This window comes from Lates calcarifer, linkage group LG6 (assembly GCF_001640805.2).
Source record: "Lates calcarifer isolate ASB-BC8 linkage group LG6, TLL_Latcal_v3, whole genome shotgun sequence".
In the NCBI taxonomy this organism is placed as follows: Eukaryota; Metazoa; Chordata; class Actinopteri; family Centropomidae; genus Lates; species Lates calcarifer.
The window spans coordinates 15255264-15279355 of NC_066838.1; the positions used below are offsets into that span (position 1 = coordinate 15255264).

General features: G+C 42.2%; 2 protein-coding genes across 4 annotated transcripts in view; one reads left to right on the plus strand and one right to left on the minus strand.

The window, feature by feature from the left end:
* Positions 1-24092, plus strand: part of cacna2d3a (calcium channel, voltage-dependent, alpha 2/delta subunit 3a) — a 112006-nt gene that overhangs the window by 68970 nt on the left and 18944 nt on the right. The window contains exons 12-26 of one of the 3 annotated variants that reach the window (XM_018668110.2): positions 1066-1199; positions 2756-2773; positions 6624-6695; positions 7062-7142; positions 7834-7908; positions 9545-9628; positions 9719-9790; positions 10502-10563; positions 10676-10743; positions 12290-12335; positions 12818-12915; positions 13035-13128; positions 13302-13397; positions 13558-13679; positions 14508-14585. In XM_018668110.2, coding sequence (XP_018523626.1) covers positions 1066-1199; positions 2756-2773; positions 6624-6695; positions 7062-7142; positions 7834-7908; positions 9545-9628; positions 9719-9790; positions 10502-10563; positions 10676-10743; positions 12290-12335; positions 12818-12915; positions 13035-13128; positions 13302-13397; positions 13558-13679; positions 14508-14585 — 1200 coding nt within the window. The remainder of the gene's footprint in view (positions 1-1065; positions 1200-2755; positions 2774-6623; positions 6696-7061; positions 7143-7833; positions 7909-9544; positions 9629-9718; positions 9791-10501; positions 10564-10675; positions 10744-12289; positions 12336-12817; positions 12916-13034; positions 13129-13301; positions 13398-13557; positions 13680-14507; positions 14586-24092) is intronic. The other 2 variants (XM_018668111.2, XM_018668112.2) reach the window with 2 other exon arrangements.
* Positions 17555-23735, minus strand: LOC108877891 (leucine-rich repeat and transmembrane domain-containing protein 1). Its single transcript, XM_018668118.2, has 4 exons — positions 23102-23735; positions 20766-21150; positions 20429-20634; positions 17555-19085 (listed from the first exon to the last, which is right to left on the minus strand). The coding sequence occupies exons 1-4, from the start codon at positions 23139-23141 to the stop codon at positions 18538-18540; spliced, it is 1179 nt and encodes a 392-aa protein (XP_018523634.1). The 5' UTR covers positions 23142-23735; the 3' UTR covers positions 17555-18537.

The window sequence follows — 24092 nt, forward strand, 5'->3', positions numbered from 1 at the left end:
TCTAAGGATGAAAAGGCAGAATCTGCCAAGGTTCACTTCCAGGTCAAGTTCAGAGTCAAGTGCATTCTTGTTGCTATAGTGACTGCAGTAATCATGTAGTTGTAATGCTTCCAGTGACTTCAGCCTTTTTTTTAATTTTAAGCATTTATTTGTGGTCACAGATTTAAAGATCTGGATTATCAGTGACCAGTCCTCTCCTTAGTTATTTGGAGGGGTACATGGCATTCATCATAGATCTGCGTATTGTGTCTAGACTCTGGCTCCTTTCTCCCTGTGGAGTAAAGGTCGTTGCCGGGAACGATGACCCCAAAATCTATTTCCTCTGGCTATGATTTTCTCCTTGACTGCCTCACGGTGATGGAGGCAGTTTGCTGTTTTTACGGATGGGTGGAAATGTGGTGGTCCCTCTCTCTTCTCCCCTTACTCTCTGTGTCACTTCTCATCCTCTCTCTCTCTCTCTCTCTCTCTCTGAGTGTGTGTGTGTCTTATGTTGTCCTGATTCCCTCTCTTGCTCTCCCCTCTCTCCGACCCCTGCTGAGATAACAGTATATTCCCTCCTGCACATGCACATTAGCATCATAATGGCAGCATTACCATCGTAGGAAATGGCATCACATTTGGTTTAACTGAGATCGTTTTTCTATTACATTTACATACCACTTTCCCATTCACAAACCCATGCTGGTTCGCACTCACTTGTACATCACTGCGGGGAATTCTTCAGCTATTGCTCATACATGTATCCAGGTCTCCGTCTGCTCCATCAAGCAAATATCTGCTGCCTACCATACTGTATTCCAGATGCAATTTCTCTGCTTTGGAACCATGGTAAGTAAAATAGGAGTGATGGCTTGGAAAAGATTATGTAGCCAAGCTGATATGGGATGTGACACTTGCTGCAATGTGAAACAGTTTTGGAGACACAGAGTCTCTACCTCTGATCTCTGTTTTTGGGACAGCATAGCTAATGAGGAGACTGAACTTGTTCACACTCCATTGTTGGCAAAAATCTAAAGTTATCATCTTTTCTCTCTCCTTCTTCTTCTTCGTCTCTCCTCCCAACAGGCTACTTCACTCAGATTTCCACGTTGGCAGACGTGCAAGAGAATGTGATGGAGTATCTCCACGTGCTGAGTCGTCCTAAGGTGATCGACCGGGAGCACGACACGGTGTGGACGGAGGCCTACATTGATAGCACTGTGAGTCAAAAGCACCACCTCTCACGTGCTATTGGACTCCAGTTCCTGTATATACACTTGCACCCACTGGGTGGTGTACATAATGGGTACAGAATACCCTGTGACGGATTGAGCGACTTAAATGAAAAAACTTAATCCAAAGTGCACTTTGTTTCACCGTGCTAAAAACAAACATTCCCATTTTCAGGATGAATTATATAATCCAAAGAATAGTGGTGATAAAAAGCAAACAGAGGGTTGACAATGTGTTTTGGCTCTGTATATATCAGTCTGTGAACGTGTGAAAGTATGTCTGTGCAGCAGATGGAACTATTAAATCAATGAGCCTCCTGTGTGTGTTTAGGAGTTGTGTAGCGTGAGTAGAACATTGGTGAGTTAGTCTCTGATCACTCAACCTCTTACCACACCCCATACAGACAGACACACACATTACATCCACTCAGTTTCCTGTTCCTTTGGCACATCTAACTAAAACTAATGCAACTACTTGTTAAAAGTGTTTTATAGAAGTGTTGATTCAAGTTTATGATAATTCTGGAGGATGTAGTTTTTGGTGCTATATTACACTAACAGGTTTTTCTGTTGTTTAGCTTGTGCTCATTGATAAAATGGCATTGATATAATGAAATAGCACCTCAAACTGGAGCCTTCAACCAATAAAATTGAAACAACACTCTAAAACAGTTTCAACAAAAATGTAACCTTCATGAAAGTAGGATTTATTGCAGGACTGTTGTGTTAAATTGCAATAGTTTTAGCTTGGAGTACCTAGTAAACTGGTTGTAATAGTAATGAACAGTGGCACGTCCTCTTATTTATCTCAAAAAATAATATCTTTCTTTATCAGATAATCACATGGATCACTAAATTCCCTACACATGCTTTATAGTTCTCTGGAGCAGACATTATCATCACTAAAATGCCCTAAAGGATTTTTACTGACCTATAGAATTCTCTGCAATACATAATCTACACACAATATACTGTGGTATTCATGCATGCACAGTGCTCCTCTTTTGTTCAAGTTATTGTGTTTGGCCATGGAGAGTGAACAGCAGTGACTTGTCCTCAGCTTTTTCTAAATAGATTAAGAGACTTCAAAAATGTAAGGAGACAAAGGCAAGTGCCCTCCAGCAGAAATACCCACAGGCTATCAACACTACAGTAGATGAAAATGAACTCTTTCTCTCTGCAATCCTCCTCATTTCCCTCATGTTTTACCTTCTTCTGTCTTCCTCTGCTTATTTTTGTCCTCATTATCCCCATCCATTTATCACTGTCAAAGTACATGCACTCAACACTGACTCAACAGTAACAGCTTAAGTGTTGTTTCCTCTGCTGTGAGCCTCCTAGCCATAAAGTTCTCCTCTCCCGACACAGTCACTGTTTTTTAAAGTTGCAGTCAAAGTCAATGTCAGTGGATTTAACACACCCACTGGTGCTGGAACTCCATTCAGTGGAAACTACACTGGAAGGCTTTCTAACACTTATCCACAAACGTATTGACCCTTTCTCTCCTCCTCCTCCCTCTCTCCTCCTTAATCTGTTCTCTTTAGCTCCCCCAAGCACAAAAGGTAAAAAAAAAAAAAATACAAAAATAAAAAATTCTGGTGTGAGGTTATCGCTGTGTTGTGCTGTTTTGAGGCCTGGTGTATGTTCATGTGCATTTCACGTGCATGTGTGTTTCTGGTCTCTGATTTCTGCCAGATGAAGGGTGAACTAACTACCATACTGACCCATGGCATTTTCTTGTGTGTCGGTGTCGTGTGTTGCTCGTCAGCCTAATGATTCAAACCATGCATCGTGGTTGTGGCCGGTTCAGTTGATCGCCCCTCTTCTGCACGTCTGATCGAACACACGTGCCCTCTCACGCTCATTCATCATTGATGATTCTGTGTTGGCCGTGCTTTGCCAGTATCTCCGGGCCTGGCAGTGTGACCGTGTGTGTGTAAATGTGAGGCTACATGTTGCTCTTTTGCCTGTGTGATTTTTGGTGTGAAAACAAGATTGCCTGTGTTATTTGTTTTGGTAGAATTCTCCAGAATAAGCTGTTTTGTCATCTTCTGGGTGAAAATCCAATAGCCCATAATGACTGGCGGGATGATCTGTTCTGATGCCTTTTTATCGTTTTCGGTGTTTTATTTTTCAGTGTTTTATGAATCATATGTGGGTTGAGATAAGCAGCTCCATAATCATAACAATGATGATGGTGGAACAGAAGAACAGAAGAGTGCTCTGCCGCCAACACCCCACCACATCAGCATGAGCTGAGCACAGAGCAGTCGCATTAGACAGCTGGCAGGCCATATGTCTGACATAGTACTGTTAGTGTGATAGACCCGAGCTGATTGACATCGAAGCGGCTCAGCAGAAAACAGAAATAGATATCACATTGTCAGACATGATAATTGGGATTAGCAAGGAATCTGCGCCGCTTCTTTGCATGTAATCACCCCAGCACAGCTCCGGCCCGGGCACTGCGTGAACACATCCACAACAGTTGTCTGACAGTGAAACAGACAGTGACAGAAAAACGCACACCCAGTGCGGTGATAGCGTCTGATAAGAAGTTTGCAAAAACTCCCCAGGATTTGCTCAGTGTTAGGGGAAAGTCACAAGCATCCAGGATTTGTGTTCCAGGGCTGATGGGTATCATCTTTCCACATGTACCCTTCATCCTGTCTTTTTTCTTCTCATCCCCATTCCTCTCAGTGCAACCTAATAATCTTTCTTTCCCAGCATATCTCCCCTACCTTCCTCTGTTTTCGCTTTGTGCCTCTCCCTCTCCATCCAACCCCCCTCCCCCCACCCCCACCTGCGCTCGTCCCTCTGCTCCCGTTCCCCTCCTGCTCCCTCCTCTTCCTCCCATCCTTCGTCTCACCGGCTTCATCCATCATTCTCTGGCTCATTTGGCTTTGTTTCCCACTCTGTCAGATGAACCGACACTGGAGCTCAGGGATGATGGGAGGGACGGGGAAGGGGTGGGATGTGTCGGGGTGTGTGTGTGTGTCGGGGGTGGGGGGGTGGGGGTGGGGGTTGAGGACAAGTGTAAGGAGGGTGAATGTAAGAGATTTGAAAAAAAAAGAATACAGTATCAGTGCAAGTTGGGAGAGAATTGCACTGAAGTTCAAAGAACGAGTCTGATACTTGGTTAAGCATGAAGACAGACAAATGGGAAAGCTGGGAGCAGTTGATTACCTTTTGATGACAAACTGAAGTCGTAAGCTGTTCAAAATGTCATGACGGATGAATATAAACTCCACTATTTCAAAGCAGAAGTTTTAATGTTGATTGAGGTAATTGTTAGCTTTCATAGATAATCCCAAAACACCTGTGCAGTTAAAAAAACAAAAAACAAAAAAAACATGTGCTGAGTCAGTGCCAGCTCTGCTCCCCATGGGATATGTTTTATTTTTCCCACAGGAGCCCTACAGGGGAGCTTTGGCTCCAGCTTTGCCTCTGGCTTTGGCTCCAGCACTCACAAACACACACCACCACAACGTCATTAAGCTCAGTCTCCAAGGAAACGAGGGTCACCTCGTCCAGCAGCACGCAATTTGTCACGGCAACCTAGATTACGAGGTGTCCTGTGAGACACCAGACTCGGGGCAGGGGTGTGTATCCGTACCCTCTGAGGGGTGTTGGTGTGTGGGTATTTGTGTCAGTGGGGAGCGAGTGTGTTGGAGCCCAGTGGGGTTCTTTTTCATTCTCTGACCCACAGCTGGGGAAAGGACTTATACACCTCATTTACTCTGACTGATACAGATAAAGCCACGGAGGCAATGATGATGCAGATTCGGCCCAAATGCGCATTGAGTCCTGACCTTGCGTTAGAGGTCGCAGGTTATGTATGAGAAGTCAAATTCTAGATAAAGAGCACTCCCGTAGGGGGCTGAGGGGGGGTCATGGGCACGTTGGAGGACGCTCGTTTAGGGTTCAAGGAAGTGCCTCTATCCTCTCCTGGGTTAGGATAATGAAGCACAGGTTTAAAGGGCTTTCATCCCCTGGGTAGGGCAAGTGAGGATCATTTGTGGTGCGATGTTGGTTTTGAATCCAACAGATGCAGTTGCTGGCTGCCCTTCTCTGTGCAGCTCTTGTTATCTGCTTGATTACAGTATGTCGTTTCCAAGAGCAGCTGGGCAAGCTAGATTTTCACCAAATGCACATATATCCCGGAAATAAAGCATCTGAGATTCAAGTACAAAGAGTGCCCATTCGATGGGACTGCTCAACAACAGCTCATGGGGCTGCACGATAGATGTCAGTCCATATGTTTACAGACCAGTGATATATGATCCAATAGACCTGAGCTTGGAAATAGATTTTGTATTTTTAGATGAGGCTTCGCTCGTTTCCCCTGTCCTTTGATCGATCCCATTCTCCAGCAGCAGGGCTGTCCATTGTTACAGCAGCTGTACTTAGGTGTGCTTTATTCACTCTTTGATGTCCAATACTGTGTTCTGGATTGCTATTACCAGCTGTCTGAGCTCTGGTCACCAATTCCCCCTTTTTTCCCCAGTGTCTGAGGGAGACTGTATGGATGCTAGCATTTTCCTGTCATTACCTATTATTACTGGTGGGGAAGGGGGGGGCTGGAGGAAGCAGCATGTACAGGAGGCATGTAATGTTCAGTAAAGGGGATTAGTTAAATGGGTAGTTCCCTTAGAAATAATACTATGCTGGAATCTGATAACACTGACTGCTGCAGCGGAAACATGTGACATGATGTATCCATTGCGGATTTTGTTCCATATTCATATTCCGATTCATATTGTGCTTAATGCACCAGTTACTTGTGGCTACTTGAACATAAACTGCACAAGCGACTGACAGTTTTGATGTTTTATAAGTGGACAAGGTCAAGCCAGTTTTTGCCAAGTATGAAGCCTTCCTCCGGTCTCCTCATAACGGCGTCAAGCTTTCATCTCTAATGGATATCATCGTCAGATACAGACAGCCGCCGGAAAGATAAATATCATAATTATTCCAGCAGTCTTTTGGGAGGGAAGATACCCAGATCCAAACTAGAAGCACTGCCTTTGGATAAGCTTATTCTGCACGAGATCAAAGGCAGGCTGTGATTGAATACATTTTAAGGCAAATAATAAACATGAATAAAACATGTCATGGAAGTTTTGTAGGTCCCTCAAGAAGATAATATGACTAGGTCTGCTGCAGAGGTTCCCGACTAAAGAAACGGGTGTTATGCAGCTTGAAATAATCACTCACACAGTGTTACTAAGCAAGATGTCTCATATAATATGCATGACGCCATGCAATGTGCTGTGCAGTTACATTTCTTGTGTAACTATAACAACAATGTTTCATCACTAGCTTCCCTCCTCTCCCTCCCTCTGTCTCTCTTTCTCTCCCTTACCCTCTCCATTTCTATCTTTGACTGTTCCTGTCTCACGATTCGCTCAGTTGGAGGATGGTCAAGGTCCAGTTCTGATGACCACAGTGGCAATGCCAGTGTTCAGTACCAAGAATGAGACTGTAAGTTCACACAAAGTGCTGTGGAATCGATAGCATGTTCATTGCCACGAACGCGGACTTCTTTTCTCCAACAAACTTGCAGCTTAATTGAAAAACTCTGCAATTACTTCCTGTATAACCCGAGAGGAATTAGGTTTTCAGAGAATAGACACAAATTGTGAAATAATTATGTTTGTATTTGTTGGACACTAATGTCAGTTTGATTGGAGTCTGTAAATTGGGACACAGTAGAGCGTCACTAATCGAATATATATTGTAGACTGAAATTTTTCATAAGATCATAAGCAGTGGATCTGTCAGAGGCTGTGTTATGTAAGTGACCTTTCAAACACAACTTATGAGTATTTGTAATGTGTGTGCTTTCAGAGAAACCGTGGCATCCTTCTAGGGGTGGTTGGGACAGACGTGCCCGTCTCTGAGCTGCTCAAGACCATCCCCAAATATAAGGTACCACACCCAATATCACTCAGTTATTCCTGCAAGTAATTATAGATCTGAGTGACCATATGAGACACCCCTCCACACCATCACACCTTTTATATTCAGAGCCAAACCTGGATGTCTTTTTAACCACATTATTGAGTTTTTTGAATGCTCTATTCACCTGAATGCTAAGTCAGTAAAAAAAAAAAAAAACTACAGCAAATGAAAGGATTTTTTTTTCTTTACTCATTTCTGTGCGTGTGCCAGTCCAGCTCCACAGAGCGGTAATTGAATGCCAAATCCAGAAGCAGATAAATCAGAGGTTTTGTTGAAGCTTCGACACTGATTATTCACAGCTCATTCCTCGTGTCCAGTTATGACAAGAAAATTATGCACATTACGTATACTAATGCATTCTGATAGTATCCCCCGCCAAATCCTGTGTGCTCATTTCTTTTACTTGTAGATGTGATCCTTGGTCATGTGTAAGGTTTTTAGCTTTGAAAGTGTGTTATTTGTCCAGACATGGACAAATGACGCCATCCCCTTGTATTGTGTCTAGTTTTGTGAGTTTCAGCACAAAGACAAAGATTCTGCCTGTAGAAATTACAAAGAGCTTGATTAACTAGGATTTACAATGAGGTACAGATTTGTTATGCATCCATTTTGTGTGTGTGTGTGTGTGTGTGTGTGTATTTGTGTGTATCCTCCCTAGCTGGGCATTCATGGCTACGCCTTTGCAATCACCAACAACGGCTACATCCTTACACACCCAGATCTGCGTCCACTTGTGAGTATTACCTCCAGCACCATTCACACGCTTTGTGGCGAGTTAACTGAGTATGAACCTTATTATCATAACAATCCCTTTTACGGCGCAGAGATTGAAGTTCAAATGTATTAATTTATTTTGTACAGACGACTGAGGAATCCTAACTCTTGAGTTCATGTCAAGTCAATTACTGATTTCGTTGTTACATTGTGATGCCGCTTGACATAGAAAATTTGTGTGTTTGTGTGTGTCTGTGCGGGTGCTCCGTGCCTATGTGCCGTGCGCTTCGTGCATGCGTGTTGGCTGCGTGGTGGTATGTAGATGAGGGGACTGTGTTCCAGGCCTCCGCTGTGCCGTGAATAGACAGAGATACAGCTTCTGAATGGCTGTGATTAACTCCATTGTACTCACTCACTCCTCTCACAAGAGGATGTGGGGAGAGTGTGCAGAAAGGGAGGGGAAAGGGGGTGTGGGGCTGTTGAAGAAAGCAAGGAACCTGCTTAATGTGAGAATAGGTGCAGAGTGGGGTGCAACACCGGATGGAAATGGAGAGATGGGGGGGGCAGACGAGGAGGAGAAGAGAGAACAGACAGTGAGACAGACAGACAGATGGTTTAATGGTGGTCTAATTAAAGACGTTAATGAACAGTGTTTAACAACTAATGAGAGGTGGGAGGCTGTCCTCACTGACAGATGAATGGAGAAGGGAGGGGGCTCTGAAGCACACACATACAGCAGAAACACACAGACAAACACATATTGTAGTACACATTAATAAGCCCAGTACTCTGGCCTGTGTCACCTTTCATTTAATGTCCATATCAAACAGGGTCTGTGGGTCAGCCAGGTGGTCAGAGAGGAGAGGAGTGGATAAATGACACAGAGTTACTGACTGAAGGAATAGTTTGACATTTTGGGAAATTCGCTCAAATACTTATGTGCCTAGTGATGAGAAGAGTGACTTATGTCTGCCTGTTAAGTATGAAGCTATGAAGTCAGGAGATGATCAGCTTAGCTTAGCCTGCTTTTCTGGTCAGCTCATGGTGATGATAAGACTCCGGGAAGTCCCTGCACCCGCCAAGAAATAGTGTGACAGCGTGTAACTCTCCGTGAAAACCACAAATTGTCTTTACGTTTCTGTTTTTGCATACATTAAGCAAATGGGGTATAATGTGTTAATGAGTGTTAATGAGATTTAAAGCAGCTAGTAGGTGTTTATATTTTTATTTATTTTTTACTTTGGACAGAGCCAGGCTAGCTGTTTCCGCCTGCCTCCAGTCTTTATGATACGGTTTTCTGTCTCCCTTCTCCTGTGTCCCGTACTGATAGAAAATAAACTTTCTTTTGTGATTTATTTTCTGCTCTTTTTGAAGCATTTATTTTTCTGCTTTTCAAATGCTGCTTATATCAAATGGGTTTTGGATTTAATGTTGAACAAACAAACAATTTCAAAATAAACTGACATTTTCACAATCTATTTCATAGCTTTCTGACATTTTATTTATGATATATAATGAAGAAAAAATAATAGAATAGATTAATTGTTAATAATATTAATAAATGAGCCCTGTAGAATGGTATACTCATTTCATTTTCTTCAGTATCTCTCTATGTCTGTGCATGCATGTGTGTTTACATGGGCTTGTGTGTCCAGTATGGGGATGGCAAGAAGCGAAGGAAGCCGAACTACAGCAGTGTGGATCTGTCTGAGGTGGAATGGGAGGATAAGGACGACACGGTGAGACATTAAGCGTAATCACAGCAACCCCTCTCCATAAAAATCCGTAGTTGAAAATGTGAAATTTGCTATGTGCTTTTGTGTCACTAGCTGCGAAATGCCATGGTCAACAGGAAGACAGGGACCTTCTCCATGGAGGTGAAGAAGAGTGTCGACAAAGGGGTGAGGAGTCCAACATTCAGAAATGCACAAACACACATCAACAAGCACTTTTTTGCGGATGGTCCTGAAGGGTGAGCCAGAGAAAATACTCAGCAGGGAGAATCCACCCTGCCAAGGGGCTGTTACACTTGGCACAGTTATGTACAGGATTGACTAGGGGATTTTGTTTCTGATTTGGTTTGCTCTGCATGCATGGGTGTGTGTCTGCCTGTGTGTGAGCCCCTTATCTCCACTGAGCACATGTTGCTGAATATGGGAGAGACAGCAGCCCGATGATTCTCTTTTACTATTTTCCTGTCTGGGAGTGAGAGAGAGAGAGAGAGAGAGAGAGAGAGAGAGAGAGAGAGAGGCATTCAGGTGTGTGCCTGCGTCTGTGCACTTTGCATTTTCAAAGCTTAGGCAAGAGCATTATACATTAGCCTGATTATTAAGCATTCAATATGTAAATACGTATCTGCAGGCACACATGTGCACACACTAAAATATACACGAGCATGAATATTCACAGTCCTTACTCAAATTCTCGCTGTACAAAAGCACACATCCATCTGCAGAGTAACAGGTCGTGTGACAGGCTGCTAACCAAAAGCATGTACTCCCTGCACCACTAGATGGAGCCAGAGTGCAGGGAATCACATCAGATATCCGCCATCACACTGCCAACTGTTTACTGTAGCGTATAATAGAATTTATTAATCTCTTTTATTTCAGAAACGTGTACTGGTGTTGCATAATGATTACTACTACACAGACATCAAGGGGACTCCTTTCAGGTAGGAAGACATTTATGTGAGCAGTGAATCATCAGTATTCTCAGTTTTTGCTGCGCAGTAAAAGGCTGGTGAGTTATTTATTTAGAAACTTTGTTGTTGTTGTTATTTTTAGTCTAGGGGTAGCTCTTTCCAGAGGCCACGGGAAGTTTTTCTTCAGAGGGAATGTCACAGTGGAGGAAGGTAGGAAATCCTCCCATCTCCTTTTCTGTGTCACTCACGTTTACTCTACTGTTATCTGTCTCATTGTCTCATCTGTTTTGCTCTGTCTGTCTATAATTCTCTCCCCCTCTGTCTCCCTCATTGTCTTTCATCGTCTTTGTATCCACAATGTGTCTGTCACTCAGTTGGCACTTCTTACCTCAGCTGCAGTGTTGGAAGAAGTATTCAGCTCATTTACTGAAGTAAAAATAGTAATACCACATTGTACATATAATTCTCTATAATAATATTCCGTTACAGATAAAAGTACTGCTTTCTGAATTTTACTGAGTAAAATACAGGAGCATTATCAGCAAAATATACTTGTTAGAGCCATACAAATATAGCCACAGTTAATATTTTGTAGTATTTAATTTCTGGTTAAGCAACTTTATAATTTCACTGCAGTGTGCTTAATCAGGACCGATTATGGCTGTGGCCTCTGATTGGTTAAGATGTAACTGGACTTGTTAGTTAATTTAGTCGAAGCTGTGGAGCATGGAGAACATACTAGTGTTTGTCGTGCCTGTTGTGTTAAACTTGTTCATTGTGTTTCCATGTGGTATCTTTTAAACAAAGGGTTAAAATGAAGAGCACTGACTACAGAGCACACTTAAACTTATTGCTTGAACTCTATAGCTTGAGTGGGAAGATGGACAGAGCCACACTAACATTACTTAAGTATTGCAAGTAAAAGTACCAGCAGAATGGCCCCCTTCAGATCTTCAGATTATGTAATAGGATTATTATTATTATGCATTAAAGTGTAAGTGCCATTTATCTGTTGCACCTGTAAGTGGAACTTATTTTATCTACTGTATATGCATATATATCATATATGTAAAGTAACTTGACACTATAGTTTTTGAAATACTGTAGTGAAATACAAATTTCCTCCAAAATGCAGTGGAAAATAAGTTTAAAGAAGCATAAAATGAAAACAATGAAATAATGAAAATCAAATAAAGTACAAGTACCTCAGAACTAAAGTTAAGAGCGATACTTGAATAAATGTTCTTAGTCTTCATCATTCATAACTAAAATATGCAAAACTATGTATAATTTTTCATGTTTTTTTTTCATCTGTCTTCACCCTCACACTCACATTCAGATACAGTAATAATGTAGTGATAATGAACTTGAAAGCCACAATTGGACAGGAAGTTAAATATTTCTTTAGTGGCTCCTTAGGTGTGTTGTATTTGTCCTTGTTTTGACAGTGTGTATGTGCGCCTCTGTGTTTGCGTGTCGTCCAACCTCATGCATGTTAATATTCATGTGGCAGTGGTGTGTGTGTGTGTCTGTGTCTGTGTGTTTCTCTAAACATGTCCATCATGCCGAGCCCTCTGAGCATGACTTGGCTCTTCCTGATCTAATCAGGCCTGTCACATCCATTCAAAAAACACATTTTTCACCCCCAGTGTGTATGTTTAAGTGAGTGCGCAGTTGAGGTGTAGATGCCTACCCCTATTATTTTGAGTGCTTTCGCTTATTTAGTTTAAGATATATAGTTCTTATTTTGTTACAGGACTTCATGACTTGGAGCATCCTGATGTTGCACTGGCAGACGAGTGGTAAGAATATATCAACACTGCTCTATGTTTTCGTTCTGACAATATCATCGTCCCTTATTCAAGTCACATTGTGCCAGACTGCCAAATTATAAAATCAAAGTTGCGAAAACAATTTTATAACTTCACCGCAATACAACAGTTACACAACAGCTTCGGGATCTGTAGGACTTTGACTTGATGCGATATGTCACTTGATGACTTGTGGTCACCAGGATTGGTAACCAACATCTAAACAAATTACAGTAAACGCTTTTCAAGCTAATGCATGTAAATGGGAAAAGCGTCTTTGTTTTACTTCACATTTTATTCATTGTACATGCCTTGTGATCAAAAAGCAGCTGGATTGTATGACTGAGGTTAAAAGATAATCAGGATTCAGTTAAGAAATCGGTTTTGAAAGGAGCCATTTATGACTGTGTTTTATATATAAATTTATATCACCATAACAAATGTCTTTATTGTCCAATCTTGTTATATGACAGGACATACTGCAACACAGATGAGCACCCAGAGCACCGCTACCTATCCCAGATAGAGGCGATCAAACTCTACCTCAGTGGCCATGAACCTCACCTACAGTGTGAGTTAAACTCATCTACGACAACCGTAACTGATGTTTTGGTTTTTATGTTTTGTGGTCAATAGCCACTTAAAGAGCATGATTTATGTATGAATAATATACATCTTCTGCTTTGTTAGGTGACAAGGAGCTGATTCAGGAGGTCCTCTTCGATGCGGTCGTGACTGCCCCTTTGGAGGCTTACTGGACCAGCCTCGTGCTCAATAAGTCTGAGTATGTCATTCTTCTTTTTCCATGTTCTTATTAACAAAACAGAAAATGTTATTGAAGGACTCAGCTCGAGGTTACAGAAAACCACAAATCCTAGCCTGTTTTGATATTGCTGATAGCCAATAGACTGTGTAATCGTGTGCAATTTCAGGTTATCTATTTGTCATAATACACAGGAACTCAGACAAAGGAGTGGAGATTGCCTACCTGGGTACAAGAACAGGCTTATCCAGAATTAACCTGTTTGTGGTGCCTGACGAGCTTACAAACCAGTAAGTATGCTGACTTTATGTATGTAATCTATATGCATGTATGCACATATGTCAGTTGTTGAGTGTACACACATGTTCTGTTCCTGGTTCCAAAGTTCACATCCCATGTTTTTTATATGCATCATTTGTATCATCGCCTCTGTTTCCTGTCTGTTTCAAGAGACTTCCTGACAGCTGAAGACAAAGAGGGGGTGTTCAACGCCGATCACTTTCCGCTGTGGTATAAGAGAGCGGCAGAACAAGTTCCTGGTACCTTTGTCTACTCTCTACCTTTCAACACAGGTCAGTTGGACATTTAGACTTTTTTAAAAAAATGATCAATCAGTTATTCTCACAAAGTCCAAGGCAGATATCACATTTAAATTCTTGAGTTCCACTCAGTAGCCTTTACAAGTGTAATATAATGAAACTTATAGACACTGTACGCTGTAAAGTGTTTACTGAAAAACAAAAACTGTCAAATGCTACAGGACAGAGTGAGTTATGTAGTCACTTGTGTTACAAAGACCTTTTTAAACATCCATCATCCCCTTTTTTACTCTTTCACCCATATTTGGTCGTTTTCTCTCGCCATGCATCCCTGCCTCCCCTTCCTCTCTTATTAATTCTGGGCTGTGTTCTTGTGGACAGGACTGATTGCTGTGGGCTGAAATAAGATACGTTAGGAAGAGGTTCAGCCCTTTCCATAGTGACTTGGCCAGAACATACAAATACACACACACAAAAAGACACACACACACACACACACACACACACACAGGCACCTCACGCATATTCAGTTTAACTATGTCTCTAAGAAATGGTTTCTCCTCCAGAGGGAGAATATGTTCTCATCTGTCCTCAGCCTCAGGCTTTCCATTAGTGCCAGCTAATACAAGTGATCTGAAAGCCTCTTATTTACTCGACGGACTTGCCTTGGATGCACTCTTCCTCTCAGGACTGTGGCAGTTAGCTGTAGCCATGAAATAGTACTCTGTGGTATTTATGTTCAGTGTTTCTCTCTCCAATCACCCTGTGGTCAGTTCAGAACTAATATAAGAAATTGTGACATGACTGTGATTTGAACTCTTGTGTGTTTTGTGTTTGTGTGCACTTATGTGTGTGGCTTAGGATCAGAAAACAAGAGCGTTGTATTGGCCAGCACTGCCATTCAGCTTCTGGATGAGAGGAAATCACCCATAGCTGCGGGTAAGTGGGGAACTCAAGAGGCTCTTTCTCTCTCTCTCCCTCTCCCACACACACACACACACACACACACACACACTTCTACACTGACAGAGGCTGGAATATTCTCTTCCTTACACTGTTATGTTATGCTAGGCTTTGTTTTCCTGGTCTACACTTGTCTACCCCGACTTCTTTTCCTCTTTTTGAGTTAAAACACACTCTCTCTGCCCACATATTCTGACTATGCTGTTTTTTCTGTCAGTGCGCCTGCCCCTGTACGAACGTATGCTCAGAGGAAGGCGAGAGTGCAACATAGCACGGACGTTTATGGTCAAATATATTAATAGAAGCCAGTTTCATAAACGCCTTTTGTGCATTCATTTTTTTTGCCCCTACGCTTATTTAAGGCATATTGTGGCCTAGAGGATTTCTTTGTGGCCTGCCTCATCTCACGTCCTGGTGACTCAGAAGCCCCACAATGTCACGCCCATATAATGCAACTTGGTGCAATCAGCAAGTTGATGGTATGAAGTGCGGCCCTTGTTCTGTTAGCCATCATCTTGGTTACAGAGGAAAGGAACAACAGATTAAGTGGAAGAAATGGGGGGAAAGTATGAGGTTAGAAATAGAGACATATGGTTTCACAGCAGTTATGGCATTATCTTTAGGAAAGTGGTGATATGACATCATTGATTACCCACCTCTCCCCAAAGGCACAAGATGACATTGTTCGGTGTATTATGTAACTAATTTACTGTTGTGCTGTGCAGATGAAGATGCTAAATTAAGAAATACACTCATATTTTTGTTAGCAAGTGTCCAAGCAAGTTTTTTGGACATGACAAAAATTGTAAAATGGGAAAAATGAGAATATTTATTAGATCTTATGATGTGTAGAAAGCTCCAAATGGATTCACTGAGTAAAATAAAACCATATGAAGTTGCTACAATATGCAGATGTATCTGGTATCTAGCTGAGTGCTATTCCTCAGGCAGCTATGCTTTGTAGTAGGGTGCCTCTAATTTTCTTCATGTTTACCCTCTGCTTGTGTGCTTATGAAAGTCCTGTTTTCCTACTGTGTTTTACATTGAGAGCTTTAGTAATCAAACAGTACAAATTGCTCTATTCAAATACAGTTTACAGTACAGTGTGCAGAGTGTGTGGCGTATTGGAGTCCTTTCTACCTCTCAACATATGCACCAAGGACCAATGCAGAGCACAGCTTTTGCCTCATATTAAAAAAAAAAAAAACCTTCAGATGAATATCTGTGTAAGCTCTTCTGTCAACAGATGAGGGTTAATAATGCCAGAAGAGGAATCACAAAGAAATATGTGGGCATAGGAGAGAAAAAGGAAAAAAGAGGAGAATCACTTCAAAATGCACTGATAAAATAAGAGAGGGAATAAAAGGGCAGAGAAAGAGAAAATTATTTCACGGTGCCTGAATGCGTTGACATGAAAGCAATGCATTGTGGGTACTCTTGGCCTGGGGGAAACCACTGGAGCAGAAGGACAGAGATGGGAGAGTCTGTGCGGTGCCATGGCGCGCACACACTTACACACACGCATGTAGAGTATGCATCAGATTTCTAGCCAAGCGGCACACAAGCAGCCCACAGTTTACACCAGCCCACAGTATTATTTGACCCTGTTGACTTGATCATTATTCTTTAAAGATAATATCGTTCTCTCAGATCCTGTTCAGCAGCAATCCAAATGACTAATCTGTAACAAGGATTCATGAAGACCCTGTTGTTGCAGTGGGTGCTGATGTACAGTGATGGCAATCATACTTGGTCGGGGGATGTATGTAAGGATGATTTTATATAAGAGAGTCAGATGGGAGGAGAGATGTAGGCTAGAATGCAAATTTAGCGTGGGCCGGTTAGGGCCAGTTTTCACTGCCCCTGCGCTCCACTGAGCTGTAGACTTGTGAATACGCTAATACACTAACTTAACAGGACAGGCTGATGACATCACACACCACGAGCCCTGCAGACATCGCTTGAGTCACAATGTTAACGTGTGCGTACATACACACGCGCGCGTGTCTGTGTGTGTGTCAGTGTTTGTGGTCACATCCTGAGCCACGTGCAGTGAGTCTGCTGCCGTAATATACACAGAGCCATAAAAGTCAGGTCAGGCATTATGACCAAAGGCATCTGTTTACATTCGTGTGCCTCCATGCTGCACTGAGTAAGCAAAAAAATCTCTTGTGATGGCTAATTATTGTAAAGGATGTTTGTAATGTACACATAAAGCTACATTAACATAATTAATATAGCCTAAAAACATTGCCTGTACATCCTGTCTGTGACATTTTGTATGTAATAAAATAGACACAATCTTAGATTTATCAGACACCTGATATAACATTTTATAACACAGTACTTATAAATTCCCTTGTAATGGTACCAGTGAACTCCATCAGACAAAGGCTGGGCAATATCCATGAGGGAAAATGTCAGAGACACAAACGTATATTGAAATTTATCTCTTCCAAGTAACAAATAATTAAAGTAATGCCAAGTATAATCCACAGTATTCTCATTGAAATATGTGTATGTTTCACTATTTTATCTTGTCATGAAAATGATTCAACTTCATTTACCTAAAAATCAAAGATAACATGTTACTATGCCAACATCAAATTGAAATGAGAGGGACAAAACACCCATGTAGTGACCACTAATTTCATGATTACCACTGCAACTTTAAGTGAGGGTATACTGTTTTTTAAAATTATTATCATTATTATTATTATTTTTGTATGTATGTTTTTATAAGTTCATTTTCCAGTCTGTCTAACTTTTTTGTTTGTTTGTTTGTTTGTTTTATGGCATCAGATGTGACTTACAGTAGTACTGTTTCCTCACATGAACAATAAACTTGAACAGTAAAATTCACTCCAAAATGAACAAAATACCTCTTTCTTACTTTCTACATTAAAGGATGCATGTCTTCCCAGATTAATTGCCAGTATACATAATCAGTTAAAATGTTTCCCTTTATTTTATATAATACATACTGAAGGACATGACTACCATTATGTAATCAGCATTAATTCACAAACAAGACTCAACTGATCTCATAAACTGTAGATCTAAAAGTTTGTGTGTGTGTGTGGGTGTGACTGTGTGCAGCAGGATTATTATAATTCAGACTTATGAACCTGTAAAAGTCATAGAAAAACAACAAGGCTGAGTCCAGGTTTTGTTGTTGTTTTCATTTTAGTTTGTTTCATTATTGCTTCAACGAATTTCCCATCTTCACTTCGGCTGTCAGAAAAATATCCTTTTTACGAAAACACATTTCCTCCTCAAAACTCTATCATGTTATATTAGGCACAGACTCTTAAATTCTCTATAAATATGTGCATACAGTACACATACACACACGCACACACACACACACTCAAGCATAAATGAAACACTGACACAAACACTTTCATTCTGGTTCTCATACAGTCACGTTAATGATACAAGCAACTTAGAACAGAACTTAAATGACAGCAGCTGCCTACTATGAGTTTTCAAAATCAGACTCAAAATTATGAACAACAACCAAAGGACAACCAAATTCTGAAATCCATTTTTAAATACCAGAGCTCTACTACTATACCTACAAATACACAATTATAAATATATAGCAGTTTGTTCCTATCTGTGATATGCATTTCTCAGACAAAATGGAATTGATACGTTTGAATTCTTTGGCCTGACCCCTCAAACCCCCACGTACAGTAGAAGATACTCTCATCAGTGCATAGTCAAATACCTGTAGAATTTAGCTACCCAAGTCTCAGAAATGAGGTGAACATACGGTACACACACATAAAGAATCTCACTCTCTCTCATCTTTTTTTCTCACAAACATACATGCACAAGCGCACGCACACGTGGCATTCAGAGACAATTAAAGGTTAAAGGGTTGAGGCCCAGGTTTTAAGTCCAAGGTTCATGTTATCATCTCCTAGGCAATAGCATTCTCCAGTGGTTCCTTCTCATCTGCTGTGGCATGATCTGCCCCCTGCACCGCTGCCAGCTCCTCGTTCTTCTTTAGCTCCCGCTGATATTTGGCCATGATAGCGGCGTAGGCGCAGCCGTACACTGCTGCAGCCAGCATCATCAGACACACGATTCCGCACACCACCCCGGTGATGATCACTGTGGCGATAGCGTGGCGCAAGTTGACAGGTCGCTGCCTCTGCTTAGTTTCACACTCTGGCATACTCCCTCCTCCTCCTCCTCCTACTCCTCCTCCTCCTCCTCCTACCCCACCACCACCATAGCCTTCCCCCATTGCCATGGGGATGTGGAGAGCATGGCTGGAGGGATGAGCGTGGTTGCCATGGGTGTGGCCTCGCAGTAGCCTCTCAGACTCCAGGTGGTGTATGTTGGCAAACAGGTAATGGTAGCTTGTGGTCATGCAGGCATGAAAGAGCTGGTAAGGGACTTTCTGCAGGTCTCTGCCCCTCATTTCTTCCGGCTGGGAGCAAAGCACCTCGTCCACCACTCCACCTTGAGATCACAGTTACACAGTTAAAGCAGAGCGTGACAGTAAAAGACAGACTGAGTGGCAGGTGTGAATTATTTTGTATTATAAGCACATTACTGTTAGTTGTCCATTTCATTTTTGGCAGCTTTCTATAGAGGAGGCTACAATCATAATCATGATAGCTGAGCCTGAACCAAACCATTACTTTAGATATTTATTAATCTAGGGTGTGATGGCTTACTTTATTGGGCCATATTAGCAAGTGTTACATGATTAACAGCTCAAATAAAGTCTCTGTTGGATCACAGGAGCTGAGTAAATCAAGTCTGTTGGAGAAAGCGCTGGGTTACGACTTCATCAGCTGTCCTCCATGTGTGCCATAAATCTCTTTATTATTCATCTCCCCCTGTATTCATGTCGAGCATACTCTGTCACACTTCTCCCTGCCTGCCTGATTAACCACTGGCTTTCTATTAAGTGTTCATCCTTGTATCTGGATCCATTGTTCTGGTTTTGCAGTAATTAGAATTTTCAGGCTTTGAGACGAAAGCTGTGTCAGGGTAACACAGGAATGTAGGCGGGCCAGCCAACTCCATGCGAGCCTAGCTTTCACTGCACAGTGGTTATTTTGTTATCTAATGCACGCAGGGGTTGGTCTAGCATGGAAAATAATGCGGTTGGCAATTTAACTCTTAACCACCCGTGTAGACTCTCTGGTTGTGGAGATGACCACCATAACTGTAAAAATTGCTGCACAGATTGCCTTACATCACAACATTATTCAGGACATTTTTATTGATGCATGGCACTTTGTGCTAAGTTTTAGAGTCAGTCAATATCAGTGAACCAAGAGTCACAATAAAGACTGCTGTAAATATTGTAAATCTTCATCATAACATTTGGTCTGACATGCATGTGGCCACCTGCCCAAACAGTACTCATCAGATGTTTATAATAGTATAAAAGCCAAAACAACCCATAATACTTCCACACCTACACACCAAACAACATGAGACACATAAATTATATTCCACCATCTTTAATAACTGGACAAACCTTTTAGCTCTGTCTTAACCCCACTGTGACAGTCTCTCCAAGGGCAAAAGTAAATCCATTTAGAGTTGGTGAGTCTTTTTTAATCGCTAAAAGAGGCCTTCCCCTCTTTGTGTGAACCAGTCATTTCAAGAGTCCAGCCATTTCTGCTCTCATAGTTTTAGGATACTTGCTTGTGTTAAAGGTCAGTATAATCATAATTGAATATTACCATAAATTAATATCATGCCCAGCAGTAAAGGCATTGTGATGAATAAACGTAAGAAACATTCCACATTCTCCAGCCACTGCCTAGAGCTACTAGTGGTCTAACCTTTAAAGAGGTAGGTCTCCAGCCAGAGTTTGAGGCCTATGAGCTGGCAGTCGCACCTCCAGGGGTTGCCTCGTAGCGTGAGGCTGTCCAGGCGGGTCAGAGCCTCTAACAGGGAGCGGTCCAACCGTGTTAGCCTGTTGTGTGCTAGCCCCAGATGGCTAAGGTTCCTCAAACTGTCCCCCATGGCTCCAGGCAAACCCCACAGGCTGAGAGGAAGGGACATGGCAAGGAAAATAGATAAGATACAATGAGTTATGCAGCATTGAGTTTACAGCGAGTATTGTTCAACAAAGGACAAAAAATACAAATTTGATCTGTTCCGGGATTGGTGCTCAACCTGTTGTGCGAGAGGTCAAGGTGCGAGAGCGAGCGGATAGGTCCGAGCAACCGCTTGTCAAGCTCTCTCAGGCTGTTGTAGGCTAGGCTGAGGCGCTGTAGAGTCCTGAGACCCAGCAGAGCAGTTGGTGAAACAGATGTTATAGAGTTATTAGACAGATCAAGAATGCGGACAAGGGGTATTTCTCTGAAAGCCATCGATCCCAGCCCCCTGATGCGGTTGTCTTGGAGATACAGTTCTTGGGTGTCTGGATGTAGTCGTCGGGGGATATCATACAGGCCTTGACCCCGGCAGTCTACTACTTTGGTGTTGCTGTTGCAGCTACACTCCTTTGGACAGGCATGTGACAAAGAGAAGAGGGATAGGAGGGCACACACAAGTACCACTGTGGAGACAAGGGGACATAATTAGAATTAATTAACTGAATTAGACATCTAAAAGTGCTGTGAGCTTGACTTTTGCACCTGAATATGACAAAATACAGCTACATATATTTCTTGAAAGTTTGAAGATGTGATCTCTTTCAGCAGTGCAGTGGACTGCTATTACATAATTGCATACATTCAGACCACAGTCTTCAACCACCATGGCCACTGTCACTGAACCAGATAAATGCCTTAGTTACCAAAAAGAGACATTATTGTAAGCGATCAAATAAAATTCTATGATTGTTTGTTTTGGCGAATGCAGTCCACTTTGCTTTCCCCTCAGATAGCTCTGTTCTTTGTCTAATAAACAAGAAAGTAAACTTATTACTAATGTGCCAACTCCCACCTCCCACCCCCCATTAGACAGTGACCCTTGATGACTTCACCAAAGCCTCATAACCCCTCACCCACACTCCACCTACACACAAATCCATACACAGCAGATATTGGGTGTCTGGTTCCCTTTGAGATGACTTCACATGTCCATTCCTTCTGGAACATTACAGTAGTATTTATAGCATTGGCTGGACTAGCTCGAGGCTCAATGAAATGAAGCTCGGACTATGTGCCTGGGAATGTAGCTAACTTGCAAGTTACACTCATAGATCCCGCACAGATAGATAAGCTGTGCCGTGTTTTTGTTTCCATAGGCAGATAAAATGTTGTCAGTTCGGTAGTCATTTGTCCTACTGAGAATATGTCATGTTTTCTCAAATGGGAATTCTCTCATTTTCATTTTCTCTCATATCCTGCTAGAATCTTCACCTAATGTATCCATTTGTGATGAGGCAGCTTTGAGTCTCACAACCTGATACCTATTTCCAGAATCATATTTGGAAACACTGTGCAGCTATTAACAGTGAAAATCAAATAACCATTGAGAGATGTTAATATGAAAGGGATAGTGTCTAACTGTTTAAACTCTGTAGTCACACAACAATCAGCTCACACAACTGTCATTTAACATTTAGTGAACCAGCTGTATCATTTAGAACATCACAAAGTCTTTATCCTTCTGCCCACCTGTTCTGTCAGTAAACACTATTGTGACAGTTTACAAATTAGAGTGACGGTCTTCATTTAAAAGCATGTAAACATTATTTTGTCTTTGCCTGGCATGAGGATGTCTTGCAGAGGATTGTAATTTACAGGTTTACTAATAGCCTGGGAGGCACAGACGCTCCAAGGTCTAATCTCAGGTGTTAGTTTGGTACAGTGGCTCTTGGCGGTGTTGCTGTTATGATATTATGTTGCTTGCTTCAACAAAAAAAAAGCATCAGAGCATGGTTGGGTTGAGATTTAGCGCACTGCAGTGCAAAGCCCTGTGTTAATTGCATCCTCGTTAATGAAATGAGAGAGAGTGTGTGTGTATGCACGAATGCATTCAATCACATGCATCTTACACATGTGTGCATTTACTATATGCATAAACAAGCTCATATACATACATACAAATACATATAAACACATAAACAGGGCATCTGCTCAGTGGAGCGTTGTAACAGCAACTCTGGAATGAGGTCAACACAGGAGAATGGCTCTTTGCTCTGATGCCTCCCTCCAGCCCCAAAGTACTCACAGAGAAGCTTGTAATGACATGCACACACAACCCAAAGCAAGTACCACTTTAAATCAATGTCGATACCTATTTGTATCAGTTAAAGACAACGTTAATGTACAGCTAGAAAGCAGAAAAGTGTGAATGTAAAGTTGATGTGTGTTGCATCTAACTGTTTTAACGCAGGAACTGTCATAAGCGAGTGCATTATCGACACTCAGTTATACAACAATTTACACAACACACTAGTCTCAGCAGCTGATAGCAGGCCACCTAGTTATGCTCATATACAAGTACACACACACACATATATACACAAATGTATCCATGCTGACACATGGAGCTCCTACCTCTCATATCTGCCAGTCGTCCTTGGGCCGCCGCTTGCATTTGGTGTTCTTTTAGCTCCCTTTCTGGACTCTAGTGACTGTCACTGGTTGATGATCCATTAGCCGTCAGTAGCTCGCCCTGACTCTCATCTGTGCAGGCTGATATGGTCAATATAGGTAGGAATCAGAGAGGCCAAGATCAGCAGCAGAAACCTGTGTTGCCCTCAGGATCCCCAACACTGCTTGAACGGGCATGAAACCCCATCAGAGCGGGCAGATCAGAGCACAGAGCTTACTGCCAGCCAGTCTGGGAATCACTGGAGTTAGGGAGATCTGCCTCTCTCTCTCTTTCTCTCCCTCTCTCCCTCTCTCTCTCTCTCTCAGTCTCTCTCTCAGTCTCTCTCTCTCTCTCTCTCTCTAGCACTGTGCTCTCTCACTGTCTCTCAACCTCTCATTCTGTCTCCTGTGTTTTTCTTCATGCTTGTTTTGCCTGTGTTTCTGTTTCCCCTCTTCTCTTGTTTGATTTTGTCTAATTTCTGCTCCTCTGTTGAATCCAAATCAACACTCTGTCCCACTCTGTTTGTCTCTCACTCTCTGTTTTGCTCGCCCGCTCCCCCTGTCCCCTGTTGTATTGGTGAGTGTGATGGTGTGTCATCTCCCAGTGGACAGCTGTGCCTCTTAAATCACAGCACACACACACACTCACTGACATTCACGTTACCTCCTATTGCTCTGGCAAGAGCCGAACAAGACAGAATTAGATCTGGATTGCAGTGTGTCCAAACAAATACTCAAACACAGTGAACACAGTCGGAGGATGCCCGTTGCTGTGGCATGCTCTGAAGATATTATGCAGGAGCCGTGGGCAGGAGGGCTGACAGAACACGCCCCCAGCACAGCAACACGGAACGCACGAATGCACACATACACATGCACACACGCACACAGCAGGATATTAAGCTGTTGCGGTAAATTTACATGGATTTTTTTTTTTTTACCTCCCATGCAAATG

Coding starts and splice junctions, on each gene's coding strand:
- LOC108877891 (XM_018668118.2), bottom strand. CDS start 23,141: ATGCAAGCGGCGGCCCAAGGACGACTGGCAGATATGAGAG. Junction 21,151..23,101: donor ACGACTGGCAGATATGAGAG/GTAGGAGCTCCA, acceptor TTGTCTCCACAG/TGGTACTTGTGTGTGCCCTC. Junction 19,086..20,428: donor GGAGACCTACCTCTTTAAAG/GTTAGACCACTA, acceptor TGTGATCTCAAG/GTGGAGTGGTGGACGAGGTG.